The sequence below is a fragment of the Zootoca vivipara genome, chromosome 15 (genome assembly GCF_963506605.1).
Source record: "Zootoca vivipara chromosome 15, rZooViv1.1, whole genome shotgun sequence".
NCBI lineage: Eukaryota > Metazoa > Chordata > Lepidosauria > Squamata > Lacertidae > Zootoca > Zootoca vivipara.
In genome coordinates this window covers 33,647,455-33,666,877 of record NC_083290.1, presented here as the reverse complement: position 1 = coordinate 33,666,877, position 19,423 = coordinate 33,647,455, and the positions used below count along the sequence as shown (strand labels likewise).

At 41.0% G+C, this 19,423-nt stretch overlaps 1 protein-coding gene across 2 annotated transcripts; it reads left to right on the top strand.

Moving 5' to 3' along the window:
• Positions 1 to 470: 470 nt before the first annotated feature.
• Positions 471 to 19,423, top strand: MSANTD2 (Myb/SANT DNA binding domain containing 2). Of its 2 annotated transcripts, XM_035139807.2 has the most exons (4): positions 471 to 1,004; positions 14,765 to 15,023; positions 15,913 to 15,973; positions 17,844 to 19,423. In XM_035139807.2, the coding sequence occupies exons 1-4, from the start codon at positions 492 to 494 to the stop codon at positions 18,694 to 18,696; spliced, it is 1,686 nt and encodes a 561-aa protein (XP_034995698.1). In that variant the 5' UTR covers positions 471 to 491; the 3' UTR covers positions 18,697 to 19,423. The 2 variants fall into 2 exon arrangements, with proteins under 2 accessions (XP_034995698.1, XP_034995701.1); XM_035139810.2 differs by lacking the exons at positions 15,913 to 15,973; positions 17,844 to 19,423 and adding an exon at positions 14,140 to 14,180 and having other exon boundaries at positions 14,765 to 14,940.

The window sequence follows — 19,423 nt, the reverse complement described above, 5'->3', positions numbered from 1 at the left end:
ATTCATGTTTAATTGCTGTTTTAGAGGTTGTCTTTAAAAGTCTGGAACGGATTAATCCGTTTTGCATTAGGCTACTTTCTATCGGAAAACACTCCTTGGTTTTGGAATGGACTTAGGGAACTGATTAAGTTTGAGAACCAAGGTACCATTGTATTCACTTACTTAGAAACATGGTCCTGCTGCTCCTGAGGAGAGGAGCGCCTGAGGCGCCTCACGCGCCTTCTCTCGCCTTCATCCTCTAACAACCGTCACACACGCCCCGCCCTCGGCCCGTGCGCGCCTCCAGCCGCGGCACGCGCTGCAACGCTCTCCCTAACGCGCACGCGCACACCACCCGGCTCCCTTCTCGCTTCCCCACTCTGCCCCCCCATCACCCCCCCCACACACACCCTATTCTCCCGCTTTCCACTGTTGGCTGTCACCGCCTGGCGGAAGCCCCGCCCGCTGGGCTCCGGCCGTCACTTCCGCCCGCTCGGCTCCGCAGCTCCAATATGGCGGCGCCCTGTGGCTCCTCACAGCTCTCAGCCGCCGAGCCGCCGCTGAAGATCCCTAAGATGGAGGTGCTGTCTCCCGGCTCTCCCGGGGCCCTCAGCGACGGCAACCCCAGCCTCTCCGACCCTTCCACACCCAGCGGCGCTTCCCCGCTAGGCCCCGCCGGGCCGGGCTCCGTGGCCGCGGCTACCTCGGCGGGGACTGGGGCCGGCTCGGGGGGCGGCGGCGGCGGGGGCCGCGGCGGGGCCTCCCCGTCCGTTTCCTTTTCGCCCGGAGGCACAGCCACGGCGGCCGCCTGCCGAGGCGTGTCGTGGACGCCAGCCGAGACCAACGCGTTGATCGCCGTGTGGGGCAACGAGCGGCTCGTGGAGGCGCGGTACCAGCAGTTGGAGGGCGCCGGCACCGTGTTCGGCAGCAAGGCCCCCGGGCCCGCCATGTACGAGCGGGTCTCCCGGGCCCTGGCCGAGCTGGGCTACGAGCGGACACCGTCCCAGTGCCGCGAGCGCATCAAGGTACGGAGCGCAGCCGCTTGCCCAGCAAGTGATGCTCGAGAGAGGAGGAGGAGGCGGAGGAGGTATCTGGGCGTTCCCTGAAAAGGGTGGCTCATAGCTTGGGGACTTCTCCATGTGGTTGGCTGGCTGGCTGGCGGGCCGCTTCTTCCTTGGAAATCCCAGCGCACTTAGGTCTTGGCCGAGGAAAGAATTTGCCCTCCCTTCGGTCTTGCTTTGTAAGCCTTCGGGTTGATTCTCCAGGGACCTTTTGACAGCCAACAAAACTCATCCCCTAGTGCCCACGTTTTGGTTTTGTAATTCTCTGGTCCGTTGTGACCAACTAAATTAGCTTAAGTGCAGGGCGGGGGACAGTCCATTTATTGCTTTCTTGGTCTTATTTGGGGGTCAAGAAATCACATGCAATCAACTCTTCATTGAAAGTAGAATCCTATCCAGCAATGCAAGCAGTTGAATAAAGGTTTTTTTTGGACTCATTCCAAAAGATTTTGTAGGGTTGGCAAGGCCACAGGCTACTATTTTATCTTCTGTTTTCCTTCAAGAGCAGGATGCTCCCTTTACAAAAGAGTTCCCACGCAGAAACTTTCTGAATTATCTGCCACAGGCAGCAGGGGTCCAATGAATCACTGCTAGCAGAGCTCTAGATATGAGAAGCAAGGCTTAGAGTTGTTCTTCCAGAAGATAAAATTCCACAGCTTGAAAAATATTAGGAACTCGTTCAATTTGGACTCCTGTGTTTTCTTTACAATTTAGCAGACCAATCCCAAATTTAGGGGCAAGATCCAGAGCCTATATTGGTGGTTGTGTGCCATAATGGTGAAGAGTAGTATCCAGTGGTAGCTTTATCTATTCAAGTATATTAAATGTTTTCTAAATGACAGGTTTGAGGACTTGGCTTAGTTTTGTTCATGGTATTTGAACATTAGTTTTATTAAGGTAAAGGGACTCCTGACCGTTAGGACCAAACAACAGGAGCTCACCCCGTCACAGGGATCAGAACCGCCAACCTCCTGATCGGGATCCAAACCGCCGACCTCCTGATCGGCAAGCCCTAGGCTCTGTGGTTTAGACCACAGCACTACCCGTGTTTTATTATGCAGCATTAAAAAGGGATATAGCAGCGAATGTGTTGAAGAATGTTAGCTTTTGGAAAACAAGTGGGCAAATTCATATGGAATGCCAGTAGAACTCAAAGCAAAAATGTCTCAAGCAAGTTAAATCTCATGCAAGTCAAATCATCTCTTTCCATTTTCTGCCAGATTACAAGAGTGCATATTGTTGTTTTAAAAATGAATATTATCTATGTAATATTATATGTAATATATATTACGGTGTGTAATCTCACTGTATACAAGTTGTACATGTGGCAATAAAGTATTTCAATTCAATGTTTCTGTTTAGTTGAGTGACTTTTTAGCTGAATGGCAGCATCTTATGGAGTAAGTATTGTTGTGAGTTGGTGTGCAGAAGTAGGCTGTGCGCCTGAGTCCTTTCTAATTCCTGAATCTAACAAGGATCCAATTGCTAGAATAGCTGGAAAAGTTTTTTAGTAATGTCCTCCTAAGTGTGGGTCCTTAAGGTAACAAAGGAAGTGGCTCTGTGCCAGTGGCAAAATGGGTGGGCCCCCATCCCTCAACTGTATTAAAAAGACAAAAGCCAGAGTTGAAGGGTGTGAGCTAAAAACAGGAGGCTGCAGTCTGGGTAATACAGATTCCTAGTTTAGTGGTTGTCTTCTCCCGGAAAGTGGTATCTGACAAATCAGAGTTAATCAGCATAAAAAGCATGTAGTTTTCCTTATTTTGCAGTATGAGAATAAATGGTTCCAAATAATGAAATTTGTTAGTGACTAGAGTGAAACTTTGTTGGTTCGGTTAGTAGTTTTTTCTTATTAGCTGGGAAAGGTAGCAGGAATTAGTACAGTATAATGGCAAATTAAGTTTGCTCATATTCCCAAGTTTTCTTATTTTCCTCTTCACTCTGACTAATATTGAAGATGATGCCATTTAACTAACTTACTGTATTTTGCTTATTTTGAGTCAGTGCTGCTGAAGATAAGTTTCCTTTAATTTTAACGTGTTGATATTAATACTAATACTAAGATAAGGGCAGGGCATGACTGGATAAAAATCCAGTGCCTGGTAGATACGTATGGAAGAAAGCAATCTGTTGGGTAGCCTAGTCCCAAGCACTTTAATTTCATGTTGGAGCATCCTCTAGAGACAGCCTACCATTAAGAACTTACAAGAAAGGAAGATTTTGAAATTTTATTTTAAGCATCACAAGATTGCTGTAAGTGGGCTATTCTCATGCAAGAGTCAGAAATTGTTTAAAGCCAGTGCATGTGGTAAACATGCAAAGTTGGTTAAGCAGTTATGCCCTGCAAGGAGGAAGTACTTTCAGAATAAGTGTTTATTCAGAGCAATTATAGCAAGTTGTAGGACAGAACCATGAAGGATTAAAATGGTCGTAGGAATTAAATTACAGAGTAAACATCTAGAAGAATTACATGAAATTATGATTGGTAGGCAAGCAATAAAATCAGCCTCTAATAGCTGAAAATTTTCCAGAAGAGGAAGGTATTCATACTGTGATGGTAGGCTAATGTTTGTTTATGATATTTGTATGCCACTTAGAGGCAAGGAGGAGGAGGCAAGATAAACCTCCCTGACAGGAGGGGGGAGTTCCAAAGTCTGGGTGCAGTAACAGAAAAAGGCCCTTCTTCCTGTTGCACTCAAACAGGGTGGATTTGATTTAAATCAAACTGATTTAAATCACGATTTAAATCACGATTTAAATCACTAGTCAGTAAGGCTTGATTTAAATCATAGTTTTCTACATAAAGACTAATTCATAGAATCATAGAGTTGGAAGAGACCACAAGGGCCATCCAGTCCAACCCCCTGCCAAGCAGGAAACACCATCAAAGCATTCTTGACATATGCCTGTCAAGCCTCTGCTTAAAGACCTCCAAAGAAGGAGACTCCACCAATTCTTGCTGGTATAACTTTAATATGCAAGTAGATGAAGATTTTTAGAATAACAACTTTTCATATTAGTTTTTTATCCCCAGTTTAATAGGTTAATCATTCATATTTGGACAACTTTACTGTTGTACTTAGGAAGGAGAAAAATAATCATTACCTTAATAATAACAATTTAAATAGATTTATTCAACTGAAACAATAACATTACAGCATATGTTATTTGCTTAAACAAACATCCATGCTTGTTAACTAATTTGGCTAAACAAAAACAAAATATATATATTTTAAGAAATTTAGACTGTCAGCCCAGCCTACACATGAAAAACTTAAATACTGTCCACTCCAAACAATCAGAAAAATATTGTTTCTGTTCTATTCACTGAACTTCTTGAAACTTAGCACTGAAGGGGTTGTTTCTGTATTCATAGGTTTGTAGAACAATAGGATTAAGGTCTTTTCTCTCAACTCTGTTCATGTTATAACATTTTTGCTGTGAAGAAGAGGCATGTGATCTCTGTTGAGTCAAATTCAGTTTTGAGAACTGCTAAAGTAAACCAAGCATCTGTGATATCATCTTGTAGGCAGAGAAACTGCCCGATAATCTTACAGAAACCTCTGGAAGAGCATGACATTGTGAATGGATTAATGGAATTTATTTACCCAAAAAATTAAACATATACAACCTTATTCTACATAATTAAAAAACTAATCTTTATTTCATGATGGAATAACCTTTGGATGGTAATATATTTTCCTCAAAAAGCATTTTATTTTAAAAAAATCAATTTAAATCAAAAAAAATCGATTTAAATCAAAAAAATCCGATTTAAATAAAAAAAATCCGATTTTTTTGATTTTTTTAAAAAAATCATTGATTTTTATCCACCCTGCACTCAAACAATTTAGGTTTCAAACTGTCAAGAGAGCCTCCAGAGATGAATAGGTAGTCAGGCTCATGTGGGAAAGGTGTGTATCTAGAAGAGTATCTACCGGTAATGATATGGGCTTTCTTCTCTGTAACCTGAAGTGATGACAAGCCTTTATGACTTTAAGGCAGGAGTTTTCAGGATTGTCAATTTGAATCGATTATCTTGACTTTAGTATAACCATTACACATGAGCAATTGTTCATGCTGGCATTCATTTTGCACCTTTGTATCTTTAGCCAAGGGGGGTTGGAGGAGGTCACATGTATTTTGGCAGGTGACCTAAACCTAATATATTTATATACAGTGGTACCTTGGGTTACGAACTTAATTCATTCCGGAGGTCCGTTCTTAACCCGAAACCATTCTTAACCTGAGGCGCGCTTTCGCTAATGGGGCCTCCCGCTGCCGCCACGTGATTTCCATTCTCATCCTGGAGCAAAGTTCGCAACACGAGGTACTACTTCCAGGTTAGCGGAGTTTGTAACCCGAGGTACCACTGTACTTGCTATATTGATACAATATTATTTGGTCGCTCAAGGTATAAATGGGCTGGGCTACTCGTTAGAAGCATCTGTTCAAGGAAAGGCTTGGGTGACATATTTTTCAGGAATATATGGCCCCCATTCTGACTCACCCTCACAAGTTTACTATGCTCAGTTATTAGAACTGTCAGAATGGCCAGACATCACGCCCAATCAGATCAAGAGGCTAATTGTAAACCAACTAGCTAATAAAGCTCCAGGAGAAGACATGATCCTAATGGAGATTTATAAGATAAGACTGGATGTTTGGTCACCCATTTTTGCAAAACTGATATGATATTGACTAATCCAAAACAGGATTGCTTAATTTGATTCAGATGAAATTAAAAGTTTCCTTTCATGTTTTTAATACCATTTGCCACATTGATGCAGGCCCAATAATGCCAGCTGAAAGCTGTGTTCTCTAGGGAAGAGACTAATGTTTGATTTGTTGTATCACTGGTACCCACTATAGTTGAAGAACTTGAGTTACCAGCTGTATTAGCCAGCTTGCAGTTTACATTGTGGAAAGCATTGGATAAAGTAATTAAACTCCCTTACCCAACATTATACAGCTTCCATTCTATCTCTACAAATAGCTTACCCAGTTGTCAATATAATTTAAAGCCTGTTACATATGAATGTATACTTGCTTATACTTGCTTAACATAAGGGTCATACAGTCTTACAGAATATTGTAGGGTTGGAAGGGACCACGAAGGTCATCAACGCCCTGCAATGCAGGAAACGTTTGCCCAACTTGGAGCTTGAACTCACAACCTTGAGATTAAGAGTCTCATGCTCTACCAACTGAGCTATATGTTTTTAACAAAGGAGATAAATTCAGAAGATTCTACTTATATATGAGCAGTTATACTTCCTTTTACTTGTCTGTTATGAGTTTTAAGGCTGCAATCCTAAAAGCACTTGTTGTTTAGTCGTTTAGTCATGTCCGACTCTTCGTAACCCCATGGACCAGAGCATGCCAGGCACTTCTGTCTTCCACTGCCTCCCACAGTTTGGTCAGACTCATGTTGGTGGCTTCGAGAACACTGTCCAACCATCTCATCCTTTGTCATCCCCTTCTCCTTGTGCCATCAATCTTTCCCAACATCAGGGTCTTTTCCAGGGAGTCTTCTCATGAGGGGGTCAAAATATTGGCACCTCAGCTTCAGGATCTGTCCTTCCAGTGAGCACTCAGGGCTGATTTCCTTCAGAATGGATAGGTTTGATTTTTTTGCAGTCCATGGGACTCTCAAGAGTCTCCTCCAGCACCATAATTCAAAAGCATCAATTCTTCGGTGATCAGCACTTACCTGAGTATAAATACTATTGTACAGTACTTGATGATTCTGACTTCTGAGAAGACATGCATAGGATTGCACTGCAAATCAGTGTCTGTCTACAGTACAGGCTTTGTTGAGTAGACCTTCAGCCATTGTTTGAGATGGCACCCAATTGTTCTAAACAATTTCAACAAGAGCATCAAATGGGGCTATTAAACTATTCCTAATGTATGCAGATTTGAAATAATTATAATGTAACTGAAAAGTTCTGAGTTTCTCATGATCAGTGCTTCATTTCTTTAATGAAAGACATAGAAAGCTAATGAGTTAGATCAGTGAAATGGTTTTACATGGTACATGTATGCCTCTGCTTTTCATAAAGAAAGTGCTAAAAAGTTCTACAGAAACAAATTGATGCTGCAGAGCAAGTCAGCAGTTAATGAGCTGACACGTCTTTTTTAAAAGAAAGAAAGAGTTGATTAGCATGTATGTATAAATATTCGGGAAAGGAAGGACTTCAAAATTCTAAAGAACTCTTTCTTAATTAGAAAATGGCATGACACTATTGAAAGGAACTAAAGTTGGACGGGCTTGGATGAATAATAAGGTTCAACTTTGCTTTAAAAGCTCTCGATCGCTTTCATTCTCAAAGTGAAAATATGTTTAAATCAAGCAACATGCTTCATAACTTGTAGCAGAAATTTTCTAGCCTGGGCTACACTGGAAGTGAAAACAAGTTTGTCCTTAATGTGTTAATTTGATGTCTGCAGATATCTTGCTCCTTTTGAACAAAGCAGCATCTACTGGAATCATGAAGTACATATTGGACAGCTATTACCTATGGGGTATAAATAATAAATTATTATTATTATGTGATGAGTGGGCAGCATTAATCTAGATCTTGGGCAACTTCTTTGATGAGCCTTTGAAATGTCTGTAATATGAAAATACTCTGCTTGGCTACTTTATATAATGGTTTGCTAAGTTAATCTCCTTATCTAATACCTGATTTATTATCATCATTTGTCTTTCTGGATACATCTTTTCCCCTTTTGTCCAAAATAATGGAAGGGATTAATTTTCAAAGGAACTAGTAGTTACTCAGGTACACAAATTGGGTACTCTGGGCTTGTCTGCACACAGCAAGAGTGTTTCAGGACATGTGATTTCAGTTCCGTCTGTCTTGCAGACAGGGTGGATTTGATTTAAATCAATCTGATTTAAATCACGATTTAAATCACTAGTCACTAAGGCTTGATTTAAATCATAGTTTTCTACATAAAGACTAATTCTTGCTGGTACAACTTTAATATGCTAGTAGATGAAGATTTTTAGAATAACAACTTTTCATATTAGTTTTTTTTAATCCCCAGTTTAATAGGTTAATCATTCATACTGTATTTGGACAACTTTTCTGTTGTACTTAGGAAGGAGAAAAATAATCATTACATTAATAATAACAAATTAAATAGATTTATCCAACTGAAACAATAACATTACAGCATATGTTATTTGTTTAAACAAACATCCATGTTTGTTAACTAATTTGGCTAAACTAAAACAATATATATATATATATTTTAAGAAACTTAGACTGTCAGCCCAGCCTACACATGAAAAACTTAAATACTGTCCACTCCAAACAGAAAAATGTTGTTTCTATTCTATTCTATTCTATTCTGAACTTCTGGAAACTTAGCACTGAAGGGGTTGATTCTGTATTCATAGGTTTGTAGAACAATAGGATTAAGGTCTATTTCTCAACTCTGTTCATGTTATAACATTTTTGCTGTGAAGAAGAGGCATGTGATCTCTGCTGAGTCAAATTCAGTTTTGAGAACTGCAAAAGTAAACCAAGCATCTGTGATAATATCTTGTAGGCAGAGAAACTGCCCAATAATCTTACAAAAACCTCTGGAAGAGCATGACATTGTGAATGGATTAATGGAATTTATTTACCAAAAAAATTAAACATATACAACCTTATTCTACATAATTAAAAAAACTAATCTTTATTTCATGATGGAATAACCTTTGGATGGTAATATATTTTCCTCAAAAAGCATTTTATTAAAAAAAATCTGATTTAAATAAAAAAATCCGATTTAAATAAAAAAACCCGATTTTTTATTTTTTTAAAAAAAAACATTGATTTTTATCCACCCTGCTTGCAGATCATATGCAGATTCACTTTCTAGGACTGGCAATTATTTCTGAGTAAGCAAAAGATCACATGAATATTCTAGTAAGAATTGAACTGAACCAAACTGGCATCAAACATGGTTGCTCATATGGTTTGCAACTTTCTATTTGTGCCTTTGTCTAGGTCAGGGTTGGCCAACTTCCAAGAGACTGTGATCTACTTTCAGATTTAAAATCTGGCGGTGATCTACCCCCATTTTGGGGGTTCAGCTCAAAGTTGTTGAGCTTTTTTAGGGAGAAAGAAAGGGGGGTGACCAGATTTGGTAACCTTTTGGGGGGGAGCACTGACCAAATACTTTTCTTATGGGGGACAACAGAAACCTTTAGAGATTTCTTGGGAGAGAGTTGCATAAAAGCACTCACAAAACTGTACGCCGCACAAACTCCTTTGTCATTTTTAAATATGAAAATGCAGATTCACACAAATAAGTAGAACCAAAACATGAGTGTAAAATTTCACTGCATCTTCTCAAATTTGGAAATTTCTGTCTGGGCACAAACTTCCAAAATGATTCTTCTTCTGCACGGGCCCTCAGAAAAATGTCATTTTTCAGAGTTAATATCTTATTTTCAAAGATATTTTCCACAATGAGTAATTTGTACTGATAAAAGGTAAAGGTAAAGGGACCCCTGACCATTAGGTCCAGTCATGACCGACTCTGGGGTTGCGCGCTCATCTCGCATTATTGGCCGAGGGAGCCGGCGTATAGCTTCCAGGTCATGTGGCCAGCATGACAAAGCCGCTTCTGGCAAACCAGAGCAGCACATGGAAACGCCGTTTACCTTCCCGCTGTAGCGGTTCCTATTTATCTACTTGCATTTTGACGTGCTTTCGAACTGCTAGGTTGGCAGGAGCTGGGACCAAGCAACGGGAGCTCACCCCGTCACAGGGATTCGAACCGCCGACCTTCTGATCAGCAAGCCCTAGGCTCAGTGGTTTAACCACAGCGCCACCATCAGTACACAATTTGTACTGATAGTGACAGCAATTTTTTAAATGTCCAAATCAGATTTGAATGGAAATGACATGTACTCTACAATTAATTCAATTTTTTGGAAGTCGCCAAATCTTTTTTCTAACTCCAGAATAACAGAACCAGTTTCAGCCACATACTTCTCTGTTTGAAAAACAAAGTCAGGATTTGTTCCCCAGATGGTCCTGCATATTAGGAAAGTGATCAAAAATTTTGATTGTAAGGTCAGCCATCATTAGCTTAAATTTTGTTTTGTAGGATGAAACTATTTTAATCATGTCGCCAATGCATTTACCTTTACCTTGTAGCTCAAGGTTCATATCACTAAGTTTTCCTGTGAAATCAGGAAGGAAAGCCAGATCAAACAACCACTCATCATCTTTTTTAAGGGGGGGACCCCAAAGTTGTTGACTTTTTAAGGAAAGGTTCCCCAGAGTTGTTGACCTTTTTTTAGGGAGCTGACACCACACTTACACATTATCTGCTGCTTGGGAAAAGAAAACCTCAATATTTAAGTAACATAGAATGTCTACCCTTTGAGTAGTGATTTAAAAAAGGAAGAAACAGAAGATACAACATATACATGCAGTTTATTCTATCTCATTTTCTGAACTACTGTCATCATTTTCCATTTTCTCTTCCTCTTCCTTTTTGTCATTTTCCTCATGGACTTCTAAAAAACTGCCATCATTTTCCATTTTCTCTTCCTCTTCCTTTTTGTCATTTTCCTCATGGACTTCTAAAAAACTGCTTTGGAGGAAAATGGGGAAAAAACTGTTTATCCTCCCATTTTTCCGGGTTTTCCCCCCAGGTCCTCATACACGGTAGGCCCTGTCCTAAGAGCTGCATTTTATAGTACTCACTTTATAGGTACTCACTTTAGTGTTTTAAGCCCCAAATAACTTAGGCCTCACATAGCTGAAAGACCTCACAGGGTGCCCCTAACTGTTGTTTGGTGGTGGTGGTGAGCTGGGAGGTAGTTTATTCCCATGAAAGCAAATGTGCTGACGTGTGGGGCTGGTATATACCAGGTTTCCCTGCCCCTTTGAGCCACTGGGAGCCAGCTAGGGGCACCCATCTCTCTCTCTCTCTTTCTCCCCCCCCCCCCACAGCTGGGAGCCAGCTAGGAGCGTCTCTCTCTCTCTCTCTCTCTGGCTCCCAGTGGCTCAAAGAGACAGGGACAGGGGGGAAATCCCTCTGTGAGTCGGGGCTCCCGCTTTCCTCCAGCTACTCACTCAGGCCCTGTTACGTCCTGAGGAAAGCAGAGCCATCCCACACACACACACAAACTCACACACACCCCTCCCTCTCTGCCGGCATGAGGGAGGAGGAGCCGGGGGGGCTCTAGGCAGGCAAGAGGGACAGGGAGCAATCCAGCCATTCTGTGCAACGCACTAACACAGTCACACACATACTGGTAAGCTCTGTATTGGAAAGAGGGAAGGAGTTCTCCCTGCAATTACCCATGGTTATTGAGCTTTTTTGTGGGGGAGAGACAAAAGTTCTTGAGGTTTTTTTTAGGGGGAGAGCTCTTTCTTTTAGGCTGGCGATCACTAAGGAACCCACAATCTACCTGGGATCTACCAGAAACGTCCTGGGGATCTACCGGTAGATCACGATCTACCTGTTGGCCATGCCTGGTCTAGGTGAATCAATTTTGAAGGTGGAACAGCTAGTTGGGTAGGGTAGGGTAGGGTAGGGTAGGGTAGGGTAGGGTAGGGTAGGGTAGGAGGCGGCAAAGGGTAGAATAAGCTGGGGGGGGCACTTAATTCTGACTTGTGCTTTTGTGCTCTCTGTTTTCTTTTAATTTGCCCAGCGACTCAGCCAAACAATGATTAGTGGCAGGCAAATATACTCTGTTTTATTTTTTATTATAATTACATATAGAATACATGAAGTCAGTTTAACATTGAGTCAAACTAGCAATGCTGCCCACATGTTATCAACGGATGTCACCATGATGTTGGGGGACTTAACTTCAAAGGAAAGACTTGGGAACACACACTTAGTGTGCCTTCTCAAATCTTTCTGTTCTTCCTTTTGCAGGCCTCACTTTAATCAAACTGTCTCTGCAGAGGAAGATGGCATGAACAGCTTGCATTAGGGATCATCTCCAATAAGGAATTCCCAAGCGAAACCAACCTCTGCCCACAGTAAGGCTCACATTTGATGCCAAATTTAAAATGTGCCAAGAAGCAAATAGGAGCACACTGTAACCCTCTTGGGTTGTTCTTTGGCAGTCTCAGTTTTAGGGTTGCCATATTTTGAAGAGCAAAAAAGAGGACCCATTTGCAGACTTCTACTTTTAACTATGGATCGCTATTATGACTCTTACCCTGGAAAAAGAGGGCATATGGCAACCCTAATAACATTTCGAGATTCCCAGATGTCTGGGAATCTCCCACCCTTATCTTCTCTCTCTCTCTCTCTCTCTCCTGTGTGTGTGTGTGTGTGTGTGTGTGGAAATGAGTACTGATATTTTCAGCGCTTTTGAAGGGAAATGTTGCATGTCCTGAGCAGAGTAGTATGTTTTATCCATGGCAAGGGAATCTGTGGTCTGTGGCCTTTTAGAGCAAAGGATTCACACAGCATAAGCAGAACATTTTGCTCTTGTCAGATTTAAGCTCTGTCTGTTGGCAATATAGGCAAGGCCTACCTCCAAATGATGCAGCCACGTGGCCTGCACATCAGTGGAACTACAAATCAGTATGTGTGCAGCTAGGCTCACATGGTGCACACACCAGTAGTACACCTGTTTCCCTTGCTCTGGGTTTTAGTAGGTAGGCTGTGTTAAAATAGTTTTGAATGCTCAGTAGGATTGCTGCTAGTCAGGATCCTTTTTTAGTACTGAAACAAGCAGTGAGAAAATACCTGGAAATGCTAAATTGAGCCCCAAATATTTGAAGTAGTGTTTGTGAATGCTAGGACTCCCAAAAGACCTCAGTAGATCATATTAAGACTTCTTGGCTAATTGTGCTAGATGAAATGTTTGTTTTAGCTTGGCATTTAATAAAAGCGTTTATTATCTCTAATGAACTCGTATTAGTGTCTCCTGTAATACTCTGCTGCTTAGCTAGAGAATCAACTCATTGTCACACAGTTAAGCAACTGTATAGGGATTTTAGTCGGTTTAGTTCTGTTGACTTCCCAATGGGATTAAGTATTGAAACAATTCCCCCACACCTGTAAGCGGATTGTGAAACTTGCTGGAAAATATCAGAAAAGTGTACAAAAGCACTAAACATGTTGCAGAAGGCTAGAAACACTTCAAATATATTTAGCCTTTTTCCTTTCTAAAAGAAAGAGAAAATGTTCTCCCTGTCTTTTTCTCCCTGTCTTCACATCTCCAAAGTTAGCAGTATGAAATTAACTAACATTAAGAAACTAACCATTCTTAGGACCAGTATGGTGTGTTAAGCAGCTCGTTTTGTGTGTCATCAAAGGGCAATATATTGTTAGTTGCATTATATTCCGAGGAGGAGAAGGTGCTTGTGGGATTTTCTATATTGAGTGTCCTTGGGTACTCTGTCCCTTGAGATAGGCGGGGGAGCGCAATTTGCTGCTCTGCTTTAAGCAGCAAAATAACATGATTTCAGCTCCTGGGATTCCAAATATGCATTAGGGCACTGATTAACTCTTCTCTGCATGATTAAGAAATGAGCAGCAGCATTGTCACTGGGGCGATAGGAGAAGCTGGCAAAGTTACACTTTATAAGAATAAAAATCCAAAGTGGTTGGGGGTGACAAGAGTGTATTACGGTGCTTTGAGTTACTGAATTTCTTCAAATCCTTACAGCTTTTGCCCTTCCTATTTTATTTTTTTCTGTCAATGGAGCATACTTGCTCTTGCAAACAGGGTGCCCTGTGATGCGGTGTGTGGTCAGTATTCTGCCTATAGCCCGCTCTTTACATCAGACTGTGTTAATAGGTACAGATTTAAGGTTTTCCAAAGAACAGGTGTTGTATGCAGTTGGAAATCAGGAAGGAAGACGCGGAAGGAAGTATTTGTAAAGCTTTATGCTTGCTGCTGCTGTGTAATGCATACTGCTTGCAGCCAAAGCGTAAGAATGAAAGAGGCCAAAACCTGATTGAAGCTTGGTGTCTAAGATGCTTCAGAATCTAGAGCAGACTGTTGGGTTTAATGTTTTATTATTAGACCTGACCATCGTAGTACTGTGTGTTATGATATTTGAGCGTGGGAATTCAGAGTATTATTGATTTCACTTCTTTTAAATTTCAGCAGCTTCCCAAGAGACAGAGTGAGTTAGTAAGGATGCAAAATATGTAAGTAATATATTTTACTAGCTAAAGAGTTTAGGCCAACATTTTTTTAAAACTTCTTAAATGTTTCCTTTTTGGAGTAAGGGATGATCCAACTGTCTGCTTTTGGTGACTCCTGTTTCTCTTTCTTTCTTTCTCCCTTCCCTTAATCTTCTCCAAACTATGGGCACAACAGTAGCTGTTCTTTCTCCTCCCTTTGTAAAGGTGTACATATTATGGGCTTGTTGGTATCTTACTGGGATTTAGTTCTTCATAATATAGCAAGTTTGGGGGCTAAGAAGGGAAAGCCGTTGGTAGTTGACAAGAACCAGTAAAAACTGATGTCTTAAAACGATGATCACTTAGATGTGCTGTGCTCTTGAGGCAAATATACAAATGAAAGTGCTGTATGCTGGAAACTTTAAATGGCTGCAAGAGTTCAACCTGGCTTTAAAGCTACTTGGTAGCATCCTGTTTTGGTTAAAAATAGTAAAATATATATGGTAGAGCTTTGCTCAGCCAAAGTTAGAAATTAAATAAAATTGTGTAGCTTATTTAGAAGTCTTGGTAAGCTAGTTTACACTGACCAGGTGCCTTCTGTCTTTCAGACTCTTCGCAGGTGTTACAGCCGGGTAAAAGAGCATGGCGTTGGGAAAAGGAAAAGCAGTTACACCTTTGAACAGCTGGAGCAGGTGTTTGGTCAAGGAGGATGGGACTCTCAACCCTGCCAGCCTGTGCTTATCAACAGCAGTGGCCTATACCAAGAGTTGGAGTCAGACGGCAGCACTATGGAGGAATATTCGCAGGATGAATGGGGGAACCACAGTCAGGACCTTCATTGCTACCAGTCAGGAGACCAAGAGTTAGGTATGAAATACTACTCTTCATCATTGCTAACTATAATTCTGCTGTTGCCATTTATGCTGCTTGTTGCCATTGTGTATCTTGATGAAGAGGTTTAAATCATCTCATTATAAATAAGGGAAATGGAATGCACAGGGAAGGACTGCTGTACTTCTTTGGCCAGTTTGGTTCATTCTGTCTCCCTCTCTCTGCCTTTGTAGGCTTAACAAAGGCTTCCTCAAACTCAGCCCTCCAGATGTTTTGAAACTACGATTTCCATCGTCCCTGACCACTGGTCCTGCTAGCTAGGGATCATGGGAGTTGTAGGCCAAAAACATCTGAAGGGCCGAGTTTGAGGAAGCCTGGCTTAACACTTGCTTCCATACTGGCCACTGCACCCACAAGCTCTCAAGAACACCCACCCACCCCCATTTCTATAAAATAGCTCACGCATGAGAAACAAAAGTTACAGAGTTTGAGAGTTTCAAACAGTGCATTTAGATATTGCAAGTTTCCCTATGTTTTGCTGATTGTTATTTTCCTTCTAGTTATGGATGCATGTGGGTGTTTTTACAGAAATGTTTTTTTTCTGTTTGATATTACTTGAAATGAGAATTGGTGGTACACAGGAAATCTACGGTAAATCAGATGCAAAGGTTTGTTATATGCAATCTTCAAATATAAGTAGGGCAGAATTGCCTTATGTAAATATTCAATAAAGTGACCTTCTGGCTTGATTCTTGGTATTATTCTTAAGAAGAGTGTGGTTCTCTAATCTGTACATAATGCTGAATAAATCTAACTTTTATTGCACTTTTAAGTGCTACTTAAATGTATGTCAGGACATTCAAATTCAAAAAGTAGCAAGTTTTTGTTTTTGTTTTTAACAATTATTTGTAACCCAATCTTTCAGATGAAATGCCTGCTATGAAGAAATCATTGAAGATAAAACAGGAATCTTCTGAAGGATCCCAGTGAGTAATTTATGAGTGTCCTAACTGGGAATCTCTTACAGTAGTTGATTTTAGAAGGAGGGCATCTAAAACTATAAAGTTCTTCAAGCTTTCTCTGTTCAGAACTCATTCGTATAAAATGGGTCTTTAACCTCTGTAACACATACAGACCATCAGCTGTGTGTATGTTGTCCACTGAAATCCAAACACTGGTCTATGTAATGTTCTTACTTTAAATTTGTATCTCCCACCCCATTTTATTTCTCAAGCTCAGATAGGTGATGGAGAGTCAAGTTGACATTCACCAAATTATTTGTTTGGTAATGATACTCCTATCCTGTCCAGTTCAAAATTTGAGCCACTCAAGGTAGCTAACCCAAATTAAAAATGCAGTTATAACAGTTCTTTGTTTGGTAACTGTGAGAACATGAAACTGGACGGGCCATTGGCCTGATCCAGCAAGCTGTTATACCTTATATTAGAATAAAAGCAAACAGGCTACAGATAAAAATTGACAGGAGGAGGGAACCAGCAGAATTGACTAACATTCAGGTTTCTCTCTGTCTCTGTTGCACACCCCCACCCGTCTCTCTCTGACACACAAAACCCATTCAGGTAGAAATAGAATGTCATTTGGGCCAATCGTATCTTCTGAGGCAGGGAATTTTTGAAAACTGATTGCTCACAACTGGGAGAGGTTCCATGCAGTCACAGCAATAGCCCTTCAAATGGGAGAGGGACACACAAGCAGAATTATCCAGATAACTTCATTGGGCATGCAGGATTGTACAATAAGAGAAGATCCTTTAGGTATTCTGGTCTCAATCCATTAAAGGTAATAGCCAGCACTTGAATTGCACCCACGCTACTGCAAAGTCTTGCTTGGAAGGAATAATCTTCTGGAAATATTAAAAAGAGATTATGAAAAGAGCATATTTTTGTGTTGTGCACAGTCCTGGCTTCCAAAATCTGCTTGTTCCCTAGGAAGACGACATGTGCAACCCTGTTTTTCCAGGGTGACTCCAGACCACCTTTTATTATCTAACTGGCAGTTTGTAGGATTGTGTCGTTGTGTGTGATTGACTGTGTTGAATGCAGCTACTTGGAAAATCCTGTTTGCCAGACACAATAGTCTTCATATGGGTGGGTTTATCAGGCAGCGCACAGCCATTTAAATCAGCAGTACACCAGTTACATGTGTCCCCACACCAAAGAGGGTAACTACTAGTTAAGTCTCAGTACACCTTTGAAATAATTTGGTGAAGAAGCTGCTGAATAAGCTAAGATAATTGTACTTGTAACAAACTTTTGGAGAGATGTTAGATCCCTATGTGGGACTCAAACCCATGACCATGAGATGAAGAGTCTGATGCTCTACCAACTGAGCTATCTAGAGATCAAACCTGGGACTTTCTGCATGCCCTGCCTCTGAGCTTTCTTTGAATTATGCTAGATAACGCTAGGACCATTTTAAATGGTGCATTTAGAATTATTGTGGTGATTAAGGCACCACCCCAGTTCTCCACAGTGGATAAGCTTTACTGGCCAGAAAATGCCTTTGGAGCAAGCCGGTCAGGTTAGTAAGATCCAGGGCAACATTTTTAATTTCTGTAGCTACTTAATGTGTTTACAGTGCCAGATGTTCTTGCATATGAAAGATGGTGTTTAAAATTTATACCTCTTCTTGTGCTCTTCTAAACTAATGTTACCAGATTTTTTTTTTTCAATGAATCCAGAGACACTTTTCAACTTCAATGGATTTTGTATGGGGATTGATTTGTAAATCCGGGGACTGTCCCTGGGAAACAGGGACGTCTTGTAACCTTATTCTAAACCCCTTGTTTGCCTGCCTTAAACCTTACACTTTGTCTTTTTTCCCTTTCTTTTTAAGGAAGCGTGATATGATGCAGAATATTGTACAGATCTTGGAATCCGTCCAGTTAAAATGGGAATTATTTCAGAGCTGGACAGACTTCTCTAGGCTGCATCTTTCTAACAAACTGGCCATTTTTGGCATTGGCTACAACACACGGTGGAAGGAGGATATCCGCTACCACTATGCGGAGATTAGTTCCCAAGTCCCCCTTGGCAAGCGGCTCCGGGAATATTTCAACTCGGAGAAACCAGAGGGCAGGATCATAATGACCAGGGTACAGAAAATGAACTGGAAGAACGTTTACTACAAATTCCTAGAGATCACTATTAGCGAAGCCAGGTGCCTAGAGCTGCACATGGAGATTGACTGGATTCCTATTGCTCACTCTAAGCCAACAGGTGGAAATATTGTGCAGTATTTATTACCTGGGGGTATTCCTAAGAGCCCTGGTCTGTATGCCATTGGTTATGAAGATTGTCACGAGAAACTACAGTCTCCTGATCATGAGGGCATCAGCCAAGACCCTGAAAATGAGACACTGGGGGAAGCAGATATGCCCCTGTCACAAGCATCGCTCAAAGTCGAGATGGAATCCACCCGAATAATATATTGTTACCTTGGTATTGCCGAGGTCAGAACTCTTCAGCAGTGCTTGTTCTTACATTTTCAAGCAAACACCAAAACCTTCAGCAAAGAGTGGGTTGGAATCAATGGCTTTTTATCTCAAAACTGCATTGTAGACCCGGGAATTTCTCCCAAGTCCATCTACATCAAATTTGTAGAAGTGGAGAGGGACTTCCTTTCTGCTGGCTCTTTGGTAGAGTGTCTGGAAAAAGCCATTGGATACCCCTTGAAATTTAACAACTGAATTTCGTCCTTCATAAGGATTGCAGGTTTGACTCTTCCGTGGCATTGGGGCGTCTTACAGAATCTTGCAGTACAGGACTGGGCGAAATAAGCCTTCCTGAATGAACTTGAACAAAAAAAGACACTTGCAATTGATTTTACAAAATGTGTATCCCAAGTCAGTAAAATATACAGCTTACTTGCCTTGGGCCAGTTAGCTGGTTTTGTAAAGAGAAGACTCTGAAAGGGAGCCTGTAAATACAATGACTGTTGGTACATTCCATGTTGGACAAACGTACACTTTGCGTTTCATATGAAAAAGCTGTTTTCCACAATGTCTCATTTTTACACATCTTGTCTCGATAAGTGTTATTACAATTATGTAATAAATAAGCAATAGATAATGGCAAGTTTAAATTTGGAGTCACTTGAGACTGTTTTTCAGTGCCACCCTTTGCTCCTCTTGTATATAATTTAGCATTTCACTTTTTTCACCCATCAAGTGTTTTTTACTATTTCCAACCAGTGTTGCCTGCAAAAACTTCTGTTTCTGTGATGTATCCCACTTTACTAGTAGTGTTGCCATATCAGCTTTTTTTTGTTATTTTATTTTTTTACATTAAAGTAATCCCTGGCATTTTTAAACAAATTTAGTTCGCCTCTTTATGTGGCAGTGAAAGTAACTCAACTGCTGGGATGCATTTTGCCATACCGTGTTTTTATCAAATACAATCAAAGCTGTGAGAAGG